General features: G+C 44.0%; 1 protein-coding gene across 1 annotated transcript in view; it reads right to left on the minus strand.

Moving 5' to 3' along the window:
- The window catches only part of DLG2 (discs large MAGUK scaffold protein 2), a 1,591,953-nt gene that overhangs the window by 371,527 nt on the left and 1,206,341 nt on the right, over positions 1-14,085 (minus strand). The window contains exon 11 of the mRNA XM_084842537.1: positions 11,923-12,092. Coding sequence (XP_084698663.1) covers positions 11,923-12,092 — 170 coding nt within the window. The remainder of the gene's footprint in view (positions 1-11,922; positions 12,093-14,085) is intronic.

Here is a 14,085-nt window from a genome sequence, read left to right on the forward strand (position 1 = left end):
CTGGCTACTCACCCAATAACCCTGAATATCTCCTACTTGCCGAATGATATGTGTGTTGAAAAGTTTGCATCCCTTTCGGGAAACAATATATGAGTGCGCAATGTCTCTTTAGAGTCTTGTGACTGCTCCGTTAACTGGATTAGATGGGTGTCTCTTTACCCCTGCTTTATTCCTGGGACTAAATCCACCTTAAAACAATCAAGGCGCTATAGTTCTCACCATCTATTGCAAGGGTGGGCAACTTGTGATCCTCCAGATGTTTTGGCCTACAACTCCCATCAGCCCCAGCCAGCATTGCAAATGGTGAGGGAGCATGAGAGTTGTAGGCCAAAATATTTGGAGGGCCACAAGTTGCCTGCCCCAGACTTAGGGTACAATCCTATGCAGGTTTAGACAGAAAAAAAAGTCCTACAACTCCCAGCATTCCCCAGCCAGCTATGGGGAACCATAGCTATGCTGGCTGGGGAACACTGGGAGTTGTAGGACTTTTTTCTGTCTAAACCTGCATAGGAATGTGCCCTTACTGGATTACCTGGCAGTAGGCTCTTGTGTTAATATTAAGGAGGAGGGATCTAACTGGGGTACCAAGAGAAACTCTGCAAGCTTCCAATGGCTACCCACTCAGCTCCCCAAAGAAGACCGAATGCTGAGCTAGATAAACCATTGATCTGACTCAAGGAAAAAGTTCTATTATATATTTTTTTCCATCAGAATTTATTCCTCTGCATTTTTCCACCTCAGTGCTTCTACTCTGTGCATTGTAGTATTAGCATGCAGCTCCAGTGGGAAATGAAACAAAAACAAAGTGGGGGAAACAGCAATTTATTCCAGGTCACTAGACTGATGGCAGCTGTCTCTTTTTCCTATTAAGGTCACATGGCATACTCAGTCAAGGGAGTGGGGGAATCATTTACCCTGGGTAGATGAAGAAAAGTGGATCTATAAACTCACATTTGCAATCTATGATCACATCAGCCATACAAGGCAGACCACTGAAGACCTGAGTGAAGCACATGATTGCATGAAGTTAGATTTATACCTGATGGATCGTCCTCAAATTGAGTTTTAAACAAAGATGCTTTGAGAATTTTTAATTCAAAAAGTCAGTGGATGTAGTGGTTAGAGTGTTAGAGTAGACTGGGACTCTGGAGATCTGGGTTCTAGTCCTCACTCGGCCATGAAGCTCACACTGGGTGACTTTGAGCCAGTCAGTGACTCTCAGCCTAACCTACCTCACAGGGCCGTTGTGAGGATAAAATACAGAGGTGGAGGAATATATAAGCCCCTTGCGTTCCTTGCAAGAGGAGAAAAGGTGGGATATAAATGTAATCATCGTTATCATCGTCATCCAGGCACTGTATTGGTCCATAGCAACAAAGCCGTTCCAGAAGTTCTCATCTCCACCAGGACCAAGCCTTTTGTAAAGCTAATGGGTTGCCCATTCGAAACCAAGCTGCCCCCAAATATGTTGGATTACAACAGGGAACACCATATTGTTGCTGGGAAAATTCATCCTCTCCCCGGCTTCCTGCTCCCAGCAGTGACGGTGAGGATAGCAGCTACACTCAGAGGGAACAGGGAATTCTGAGGGTGGGTGGGTCTGATGATGTTAGCATCCTTGCTAATCGAGAAGTGGCGGGCTGCATCTGTGTGAGCACTGGCTCTGGTACACCACTGTTGGGTAACATCCTACCTTCAAGCAGAGTTTTGTACTTTGCCCCGGCCACTGTCACTACTCAGACCTGCCTGCTAGCCCCCATCAAAGTGCCCAAGCGAACAGCCTGATCTTGGAAAAGAAGGAAGTATACAAAAAGGTGGGGAAGGCTCACTGCCATTCAGTAGAGGCCCCACGAGGCATCCCCACACCTGGACATGATGGGCCATTGTTATATGTCATTTCCTGCCATAATCCTCAGCAGGAAATAACTCTCCAAGCATTGATTTCAGACAGGGGGAGGCCTTACTGAGCCTCCCCTATGTGGTAGTGACCCTTCCCTACAGGCTTAACCCTCTCCCTTCTCAAAGGTTAGGCTGTTTTTGTTGTGTGTCTTTTGCATGGGTAAGGCAGGAGGGACTGGCAGGGAAAAGGCCCCCCCCCCGTTTAGACTGTTCTAGCGTTTCCCATTGAATGCTAACCCTCCCCCAGTTAACACAACTGCTTGTTAACTGGGGCAGGGTGAGGGTGAGAGGAATGTTCACATTTGAGAGGAATGCTCAAAAACCAACAAGGCCTAAATGGCTTTCAGGCCAAGTTGCTAAGGCTTTGCGCACATCATGAGCTTCAAATGTGCTTGGACAGGTGAGCCATAAAACAGACTCTCCAGGTTGGGCAACAAGAAGGTGGAATCCAGCTCTACTTGCATGGTTGAGCAACCAACGTTATCATCCACATGCACACAGCGCCTAAAAATTAACAACACGGACATGCTTTTTCCTGGGATACTCCATACATTGCCCCTCCCCGCGGGCTTTTTGTTGTTTCCCTTCCCCCAGTCAGCCAGCATTCTGAGGCCGCTGACTCAGTTCTCATTGGGCTGTTTTGGTTCCGGCTTCATGCCCCATTGGGGGTTTTGTTCTACAGGTTTTTTAATGCTTCTGCAAAACTTGAGGTTTCCCCAAGCTTGCTGATATATTCCTCTCATGCATGGGTGATCAGTATTACTTATGATGGTGATCAGTATTACTTATAAAAACATCTCTCTCTTTCTCTCTGCAGAAAATGTCATATTTTCAAGGTACTTCACATACAGGACCTCAGGAATTTAACCTGAGATCCATGAGCAAAGCATGTGTACTGCCAGAGTTCTGCTATTCATTCATTCATTCATTCATTCATTCATTCATTCATTCATTCCCTTTCTATACCACCCAATAGCCAGAGCTCTCTGGCGGTATATAAAAATTAAACTGCCCGGACCTTAAGATCATCCTCAGCGGCCCTTCTCCATGTGCCCCTGCAAAGAAAGTGAGGTGGGTGGCTACTAGGAGGAGGGCCTTTTCTGCTGTGGCACCCCGGCTGTGGAATGAGCTCCCTAATGATGTTTGCCTGGCACCTACATTGTATTCCTTCTGGCGCCCGGTGAAGACCTTTTTATTTTCCCAGGGATTTTAGCATTTTAGCTTTCTAGACTTTTAGCTTTGCTGTTTTAAATCTGTATTTTCAATCACTGCATTGCTGCTAGGTTTTACTCTGGTTTTATTCTGGTTGTATTATTATACTGTGGTTTTAATGTTTTAATATTTTATATTGTTTCACCATGTGCTTTTTGGTTTTAATTTTTGTGAACTGCCCAGAGAGCTTCGGCTATTAGGCAGTATAGAAATGAAATAAACAAATAAATAATAAATAAATAAACACTTTAAAAATACAATATTGTACATAATATAAAAACCATTTACATACAGATAGGTACACACACACACACACACACACACAATCACACACACAATCACACACACATACACGGCTTGGGACTGCAATACCTGATGGCACGTCCCTCCTGAAGCGAACCTACCCATACACTATGTTCAGCATCTAAGGTCCTCCTCCAATGAGGGAGAGGGCCTTCTCGGTGGTAGCCCCCCATTTGTGGAAAAAGCTCCCTGATGCAGTCCGCCTGGTGACAACATTATTATCTTTTCGATGCCAGGTTAAGACCTATCTCTTTTCCCAGGCATTTGGCAGCACATGATGAGTTTTAATTTGTCCTGGATGCGTCTTTAGTTATGACTGATAGTTCAATGTTGTTTTTAGTTATATGTTGTTCATGTATATTGTCTATGTGCTTTTATGTGCTTTTTTGTAAATGGCTTTTAAACTTTTTATATTGTATTTAATGTTTTAACTTCTGTAAACCACACAGAGAGCTTCGGCTATGGGGTGGTATAGAAATGCAATAAATAATAATAAAATAATAATAAATAAATGTTAACAAATAAGAAATCCCAGGAACCAATTAAAAATCTTATCATATGCTGCCAAATTTATGCTATGGCATTACGAATTCCATCGCTGGGAAATCCGGCCCTTCTGGGGCTCACCAGAGTTCCGCAGTGTGCCCAGCTCACCTTTTATCTGCAAGCCTAGCTGCAGGTTTTCCCTGAACTCTTAGAAAAATTTAGTATGTTTTGTGTTTGTGTCAGCTGCAATTTTTGCAAATAGAGATTTGCACAAATTACAGCCAAAATGTGTGTAATTTGCACAAATTACAGCCACAACTTGTGTAATTTGCACAAATTATGACTGTAATTTATGCAAACTAAGAAAACACTGGGAATCCGCTAGCTGGCTTGACTTGCTGCAGGCTGAGTTGGGCCAGCTAGTGGAAGACAAGCCGAAGTCCAGGGGTCCAAGATGATAAAAGCTCGTCGAGCTCCATCCCCAAACCAGATACCTCTACCATCCCGATGTGGCATGCCCCCATTCTGTGCACTGGATTGCAAATCGGCTATGTGCCCCCTTAGAATCACAGAATTAGAATGTACCTCAAAGGTAATCTGGTCCAACCCCCTGCTAATGTATCCCTGCTAATGTAGGATGTACGGATTCCCCACCATCCGTTCCAGTGGGGAATCTGCCTGGGGGGAGGTGATCCATTCCCCCCTCCACCGCAATCCTGTGGAGTGGCTCCGCTCCATGAGGATTCTGCAGAGCTGCCCGGCTTGAGAACCACTTACCTGGACCCATTCGCCTCCACGCTGATCGCCATGTTGCTTAAAAAAATGGTGATCGGCAGGATGTGCCCATAGACTTATACACAAAATAGAGCCGTGAATCTTGAGTATAAGTCTTTAAAAAATGCCGATCGGCAGGATGTGCGCATAGACTTATACACAAGATTCACAGCTCTATTTTGCGTATAAGTCTATGGGCACATCCTGCCGATCACCATTTTTTAAAGACTTATATCCAAGATTCATGGCTCTATTTTGCATATAAGTCTATGGACACATCCTGCCAATCGCCATTTTTTAAAGACTTATATGCAAGATTCACGCTCTATTTTGCACATAGGTCTATGGGCACATCCTGCTGATGGCCATTTTTTAAGCAACATGGCGACTGGCGCAGAGGCGAATGGGTCCAGTTAAGCCTAAAGCCAAGTGCCGTTCCGCGGGGAATCCTCCTGGAGTGGAGGTAAATGGGACCGTTCCACTGTGGATTCCAGAGGCCGGATTCCAAAGAACCTGGCCTCATTTGAATCCGCGGCAGATTTCTCTGACATCCTGACATCCCTATGCTAATGTAGCAGAAATTCACTGCTACAGGATGCCTGATAGGTGGCTGTCCACCTATTTAACCAAGGAGAGTCTGCCACCTTCTGAAGTGGTCTATTCTTCTCATATCATCAGAAAGTTCTTCCCAACTTTTATTTGAAACCCCTGTTCTTGTGATTTGAACCTGTTGGTTCAGGTCAAATTTACTCCATCATCTATGCATCTTCACATATTTGAAGATGGCAAACATATTGCCTCCTAATTATCTCCTCATCACACTCAATGTACCCAGCTCCTTCTATCTTTCCACATGGGACTGTTGGGACATGGTCTCCACTCATAAGCCATGGTCTCTGTGTCACTCTCATCTGGACATGTTCCAGATTATTGATATCCTTCTTAAATTCCCTCTTAGAAATGTTACAGAAATGTTATATTCTCTTGAAATTTCAACCCATGCTCCATCTGAACACAGCCTTCCAAAATCTCCTTGATTTGGTGGCAAATCTAGTCCCTACATTATTGTTGCCAGGATCATCCTGATTTCATGATGGGGACTGCTTATAAAATTCTCCCTCTCTGAGTTTCTCCGCAAATGTGGGGATTCTGAATTATCTCCAAATAATGCTGCCATGGAGTGGCATCAGTACTTTAGTGAGCCACTCTTTGACTTTTTTTTGTTCTAACTTTAAGAACATAAGAACCTAAGACGAACCCTGCTGGATCAGACCAAAGATCCATCTAGCCCAGCATTCTGTTTACATAGTGGACAACCAGCTGTCGACCAGGAACCCACAAGCAGGACACTTTCCTCAGACCACCATGCAGGCACCATTTTCACTCCACACCTTCTTTCTATGCAGCAGAATACCAATGTGCATTGGTGCATATGAACACTGACCGAAACCAAACCAGAAGGAATCCTCATTAGGGATAGGGAAGAATTTTGTTTCAGTTTAGTTTTGATAAGAATTTACTAACATGTGCAAAGTTCTCCATATTTGGGACAAAAGAACAAGATTTAGAAAAAGTGAATGTGAGAGAAACTAAAATGGACTGATCCATCCATCCATCCATCCATCCATCCAAGTCTAGAGCTTTGAGTACTTAGCTCTTAAAAGTAAGGGTATGAGTCCTTGTGTATTCAACCATGTTAGTGCTGAGTTCAGGTTGCCACCTCTTTTTTTTTTTTTTTTGGACAGGTTCCTCATCATTAACAGCTCTATGGCAGGTAGGTACAACATGATCCTCTCCATGTGTATTGGAGAGGGCCATGTACCTGTACCTATTGAATAGGTACCTGTACCTACCAGCTTAGGCTGATATACCAGCTATACCCTTATCTGGAGAGAGATAGCCTAACTACAGTTATTCATGCTCTGATAACCTCTTCCAGATTACTGCATTGTGTTAGATGTGGGGCTGCCTTTGAAAACAGTCCAGAACTTTCAGCTGGTCCAAAACAGGACAATAAGATTGTTAACAGGGACTGGCCAATGCAATCATATCATGCCAGTACTTTTCCAGCTGCACTGGCTGCCAGTCCACGTCTGGGCCTGATTCAAAGTGCTGGTATTAATATTCAAAGCCCTAAACAGCTTGGGGCCTGGTTACCCGATGGATCTCCTCCTCCGATATGTATCTGTCTGGACCCTAAGATCATCTTCAGGGGTCCTCCTCTGGGAGACCCTGCCAAACGAAGTGAGGATTTTCTGCGTTGAGGGCCTTTTCTGCGTTGGCACCTTGGCTGTGGAATGAGCTCCCTAGAGAAGTTCGCCTGGCGCCTACGCCGTACTCCTTTCGGCGCCAGGTAAAGACCTTTTTATTCTCCCAAGAATTTTAAACTTTTCACATTCTAGTCTTTTAGTTCTGCTGTTTTAAATTTGTCACTGTATTTTAAATCTCTGCATTGCTGCTAGGTTTTATGCTGGTTGTACTCTTATCCTGTAGTTTTAATGCTTTTATTTATTTATTTATTTATCCATAATATATTTTATATTTTTATTGTTTTTATGCTGTACTTGTGGTTTTAATTTTTGTGAACCACGCAGATCGCTTTGGCTACTGGGTGGTATAGAAACGTTATAAATAAATAAGTTTGGCTGGTGCAGATGGGTGAGGATTTCATTCGATTCATTTCTGGATAAAAACTGACCAAAATTCATGAAGTCCTTCATATTTGGGCAAGAAGGAAAGAACTTGAGATTTTACAAATCTGAATGCGGGACAAAGCAAAACTGACAGATTTTCCCATCCCAAATCATCACACTATTGAACAATTAACCTATAAGCACTGGTACACATCAGCAAGTTTTAAGGAAAAGATCAACGACCCAAACTGAAAACTGCAGCAAACTGTACATGCATGCACTGATTCTGAAATTAATTTTAGAAAGTCTCCAACTTAAACCAGAAGGCAGGAGGAGCAGAATGTGGAGGCAGGCCCAACCTTTGGAAAAATAACACAATGGAATGGGGGACATCTGCCAGTCCCCATTTTTGGGAGAGACATCCGACAAGGACTCAAAGCACCAGCCGTTCCTTAAAAATAAAACACCCCAAGAGGACGATCAGATGCCGTGGGATTATGTTATCATGGTATTAGCAAGCAGGCACAATTTTTCCACATAAACTGAAGTGTTCCTAATAAAATCACGCAATGCAGCTAACCTAGAAATCAGACCGTCGCCATGTTCAATTAGCCATGGGCGTCTGCTGCCAAGGGCACCCTGACAAAACAGAAAATGTGCAGGAAAGGAAACTGACTGAAAGAGGAACGATTAGATCGATGATTTTTTTTTTTAAAAGTCTCTCACCTACATTGTTTCTTCCTGTCAAAGGTGTTTTTATTGTTGTTTTTTCAAGTTAGGTATGTGGGAAAAGGCCACTTTACACCCCCCACAAAAAGGGTGGGGGAGAGAAGAAAGCAATTGATGCAAAATAGTATCTGTTCTTCAAATATGTGCACTATTTAATGAAGAGCCCAAGATGTGCATGGAGCCTGAGGGAAGGAACCAGAAGATGCTGGTTTGCCTTCTGTTCATCCAGCAAACTTTTCAGTCGGTTGATAAAGAAGGGCTTCTTAGGATGCCTTCACCCACTCACCTGAAATGCAAGTTTTCCAAACCATTTTGATTTCGATGCTGTGGAAAGCCTGCTGCTTCTCTCCCCACACCAGAGAGGACCTCATTTCTTTCTCTGTTTTTTGGCAGTTTTGTCATAGGGAGCTGCCTTAGACCAGGCAGGCTATGTTTCTATTATTTAGACCAGTATTGTGTCCTCCACCCTTTCCCAACCTGGCATCTTCCAAGTGTGGTTGGACTGCAACTGCCATAATTCCCAGCCAGCATGGGAATGAATGATGAGAGTTGCAGTCCAAGCACATCTGGAGGGTGTCAGGTTGGGGAAGGCTGGTCTACTTTGACTGACAGGGCCTCTCCAGTTCTATCAATGTAAAAAAATGCACATATTTAAAAATGTGCACAAGCATGCACACATTTGGAAAAAAACAACAACCTCACACCGCATTGCATACATTTCTAAAAGGTACACAAAAATGAACAAATTTGGGAAAATGTACACAGAAAAATGACATGGAATCATAGAATCATAGGGTTGGAAGGGGCCTACAAGAACATCAAGTCCAACCCCCTGCCCAGTGCAGGAAGCCTGATTCCCAGGCGGTCTCCCATCCAAGTACTAATCAAATGAGTCCCAGTATTGGGGAAAAGGCAGGATATTATTATTAATAATAATAATAATAATAATAAAAAAAAACAACCGGAACCCTGCTTAGCTTCCGAGATCAGATGAGATCAGGCACATCATTTGCATCTTTCTTTGGGTTTTTTTTTTTAGAATAATCAGTACAGAAATGGGATGTAATGACTTTTGGTGTTCAGATCGGTGACTTGCTCAGAAATGGACCAGAATTGGCCACCCCTAACTATCATGCCCAGAAAGTGGACGGGGGGGGGGAGGAGCACGTGAAGGAGAAGTGAGGGAGAAAAACAGATAGAGAGCAGAGCATACACCTGAGGCATGGCTTCCGCCCTAGGGATGTATGAGAACTTAGTTTGGGTTCATGTATACTTTGAATTTGCCCCATTCACAACCCCGAACATGAATGGGATGCAATTTCCTGGAAAACTTGTGGTCATGTTCAAAAATGTGCATTTTCATGCTTTTGTCTGGGGGTGGGGGAGTGTGCATTTTGGGTGCATGTTTTAAAAATGAATATTGCAATGCTCACTTTTTTCAGTTTGTAAAGGGAAAAAAAATTCACATTTGTGAATGGGAACAAGCGAAGCCAAGCTCGGAGATGAAAGTAGGAGAATCTCGATCAGCTTGAACCTCACTGAAGCTCATTGATTCTCACTGAAGCTCACTGAACCTCCTGATTCTCACTAAACCTCACTGAATTTCACTGAACCTGATTCTCACTGAAGCTCACTAATTCTCACTGAAGCTCACTGATTTTCACTGAACCTCACTGAGCCTCACTGAGCCTCACTGAACCTCACTGAACCTGATTTTCACTGATTCTCACTGACCCTCACTGTTTCTTACTGAACCACTGATTCTCATTGAACCTCACTGAACCCCACTGAACCTCACTGTACCTTACTGAACCTGTTTCAGTTTCTCACTGAACCTCACTGATTCTCCCATCCCTACTCCAGCCCAATCATATCCATCATGCATGGACAGATCTCTCAGGATGTCTTCTTTTTCCCAGTGTGCCCTGAGCAGAAATAAGATGAATCCAGAGCAAACGGCCCAAGATGACTTATGCAAGCCAGCAAAATCACACACAACAGGAGAAGGCAACACTGAATAGGGATGGCAGGGCACCCGGTCATGTCCGGGAGTCCAACAGACTTCCCTCTCGCCCACACCAGCGAGCCATGCTCACTGAGCCCCTGCCCCTGCTCACCTCGCGCCCCTGTGCTCACTGAGCAGACACCTGCGATCAGGTGACGCAGCCCTCTTTTGCATACAACTAGATGTGCACATATTTTGTGAGTGCCTTTCCCCCCACAAAATGGTGCTTGCGGTGCTTGCTGACAGCTCCCAGGTGAGTACAGGTGGCTCGGCGAGCACAGGGGAGCACGAGTACGGGTCTGGAATGTGCGAGCGGGGCCAGGGCCTGGGCAGGCACCTGGCGAAACAGGGCGGGGGAGGTATCCATCCATCCCTAACAGTGAAGCTGTGGAACTCCCAGTCTAGGCCATTTTTGTTGTTGTTGCAGCAGCCATTTGGGTACAGCACCTTGGATAGCACCTTTAGAGTTTTGGCTGGTGGTAACTAAAACCCAGAATGGAAGCACCGCCTGTCCAGAACTGGAGTCACCAGCTGTCACTGAATCACAGTATGCCATACTTGGGAAAGCCTCCAGTCCAAACTATTCCAGATCTGCTTTCCACTCACCCTCTTCTCTGTAAGGTGAGATGGAAATTTAATCAGCATCTAAATGAACAGCAAAATTCAAGAGCTAATGCATATGTTTCCAAATAAACCACATATCCAGAATTCTTGGATGATCAAATCAATGTTTGAAAGGCCAGGGGGTAAAAACTACAGCTTTTTATAACACCATTTAAAAAAAGAATAATAATCTCTCTCTCTCTTTCTCTCTCTTTCTCTTTCTCTTTCTTTCTCTCTCTCTCTCTCCCCCTTCCTTCCTTCCTTCCTTCCTTCCTTCCTTCCTTCCTCTCTCTCTTTCTCTCTCTTTCTCTTTCTCTTTCTTTCTCTCTCTCTCTCTCTCTCTCTCTCTCCCCCTTCCTTCCTTCCTTCCTTCCTTCCTCTCTCTCTCTCTCTCTCTCTTCCTTCCTTCCTTCCTTCCTTCCTTCCTTCCTTCCTTCCTTCCTCTCTCTCTCTCTCTCTCTCTCTTTCTAACAATGAGTAAAGCAAAATTGTTCCAGGCAGCAAAACTGAAAATGAAAACCTTGCAAGGATTTTGCTGTCAAAGTGCAAGCATTTAATTTCTTTTTCTGCAATGTACTTATAACATCAAGCTTAATTATTCTTACTGCCCTTATCAAAGCTTAAAGCATATGCTAAATTTAGTTCTTTTCACCTATGAATTCTTAAAAATTGAGTGCTGCACCACAGACCTGTTTAAATCCAGCCCTGTTCAAATTTGGTCTTTGCAGAAGATTCGGCAGTGAGGTGGGCCTGTGTTTTAAAGGGGGGAGCGCAGCCACATGCTTGTGGTCTGCATCTCCCTACATCCCACCCAATATGCTTCAACCATGGTAGTCCTCCTCCTCTCTTGCTGGAAAGTCCCTGTGCACCCTCTACTGCAACACTGGGTTTGAGAGCCAGTCCATGAGGCCTACACCCAAGAGAAAACAGCAGGCTGAATCTACATACCCTCAGGAACACATCAGATATCCAGATCCTGATTCTGGCTTTTTATCTTGGTTTGTTAGCCAACATTAAGCCAGAGTTCCCTGATTTGGATGTAATGGAGAATCCTGGTTTAATGCAAGCCAGGATCTCTGTACAAGGAGAGGAGGGAGAAAAGAGTGCACAGACATGGTGTTCATCTGTGGCTTCATAACCCATGGTTCATGAAGCTGGGGATGGAAGTCCAAATGTGGCCACAGTTTGACCTGCCATAAGACAGCTTTGTATGTTCTTACATACTGTTGTTCTTAAGTTTCCTATGAATAGTCATGTTTGTTCAGTTTTTGTTGTTACCTTTCGGTCCTTTGAACAGTTTGATTTCCACCACAGTCTCCAGAATAGGTCTCCTTCGGCGGACGTACAGCCGCACTATGGAACCAGCCTCCTTGAGGGCCTCAACGGCTTTGCTGTGTGAAACCTCAGATACGTCGACCTCGTTCACTCTCAAGATACAGTCATTGACTCTGGGGAGCAGGATGACAATAAAGCAGAGACTGAACATTCTAATTTCAAAAGGAGAACATGGCTTGTCAGCACCGCAGAGAATGTTCTAGGGTGATCGGAATGTTTTCTAGGGAATGGAACCGGCACAGATATACAACAATAGAAAACCTTAGCCCCATTTACATAGGAACAAATTAAATATTTCTGAAGTCTCCTTTGGGAAAAAAACAAGAACACCCTTCCTCCCTTTGTAGTCAGCATGCTACCTGCTAGCTCTATTTAGAAAAAAGGGCAACTTTACTGTAATGAAATTGCATCAAAAGCCATACTGGAATTTTACTCCGTAAAGAAATTAGTTATTGAGATTAATGCACCTAAGGCAAGCATCCTTTCTACATTCAACACTTTATAGCTTTCACCCCGATGCAAAAAAATATGCCCTTTGCTCATTTTAGTCTGGTTTGAAGTGTGTGTGTGTGTGTGTGTGTGTACACATACATATCTATATCTATATCTATAAATAAAAACACATAATAGTGCATTAAGGTTTAGGATAGCATTTTTCGCAAAGATAGCATTGGATTACTAGTCCTATGCTTGTGTTTCCCTAGAGTAGGGTGGGTATGTATGTATGTATGTATGTATGTATTTATTACATTTATATACTCCTCCATATCAAAACAGACCTTGCTGCTTTCCAGATGTGTTGCCCTGAAACCCCCACAATCCCTCACCATTGGCTCTCCTAGCTAAGGCTGATGGGAGTTGTAGGGCAAAACATCTGGAGAGCCATTTGTTACCCACCCCTGCCCTAGAGTCGGGGTCTATACAGCCAAATGCATAGCTAGCACATTGTGGATGCTAAACAAGGAGGAGAAGAAGGCAACCAGTAGAAGAAAATTATTTCTGCGAGAATTGCAAGAATTAAAAAAAACAGTGTCACTGCAGGGACTGCCAAGGGTTCATCTTTCCACATGCACAAAGCAAGATGAATCCAATCAGTTGATGGATTGATTAAGGGTGCAATTCTATGGGGATAGGCATCCGCCTCCGAACTTGGAGGCGACTGCCTATTCAATGCAGGGCAGGAGAAGCACAGAGGGGATTGTCCCCTCCATGCTTCTCCTGCCCTGCACTTGTGGCTAGACAGCTGATTTTGGCTGTCTAGCTGCAGAAAGGTGGAGCGGGGGAGGAGGCTGCTGAACGACATGTAGGATGTGTCGTACCAGCATTCTGTCTTCCCTGCCCTGGAACACCCCCTGGAATACCCCGTTTTGGCCACTCCATGCTCCTCTCCTGAGTGTGGGGCTGTTCCGTGCTGCCCCCAAGGCAGCACGGAAGGGGGGGAAGGTCAGTTTTCTGGGAACAGATCCCAGAAAACCACATATCCTATGGCTGTCTAGCTGCTGACTAGCTGCCATAGGATTGCTCCCTGCTCAGATTTTATTCTGCAACCAAACTCAATAGCATTCTAACTATTTCTGCAATTCCATATTTAAAGTAAATGGAAAATAAGATTCTGGTGGTCTTTCTGTCTGTCTGTCTGTCTGTCTGTCTCCTTGTTCTTATCTTAACTGTAAGCAAACCTCTGTTCTGGCCCCTTTTTGCTGGGTATAGCAACATTAAACTTCTACTCTAATCCTAACTGTAAACCCCCTCAGGGGATTGCAGCCCTTTGGTTGAAATTGGCTGAACTGTATGAAAAGCCACTACACCCAAAAAGATCTCATGCATGATAACCAGTCCAACATACATACATAGAGAAGATCCCATTTGGAATAAATTATCAGATTAAGTCCTTCGTACCAACTCCACTACAGTATCTTATATCCCATTATGTTCCACTGCTGTTTGCATAAGGAAGAAGAAAGTTTTTTGTTTTTTTAAATTACACTGCATACGTAAATTGGCTAACCATTACAATGATGTCTGTGTTATCTCCCAACATTGTTTTGTGAATGGCAACTGTACGTTTTGCTTTCTAATTCCTCTGACAACACAGTCTTCACCTGG

The sequence above is a fragment of the Heloderma suspectum genome, chromosome 3 (assembly GCF_057233095.1).
Source record: "Heloderma suspectum isolate Gila_16-S chromosome 3, 16-S_ref, whole genome shotgun sequence".
Classification (NCBI taxonomy): Eukaryota; Metazoa; Chordata; class Lepidosauria; order Squamata; family Helodermatidae; genus Heloderma; species Heloderma suspectum.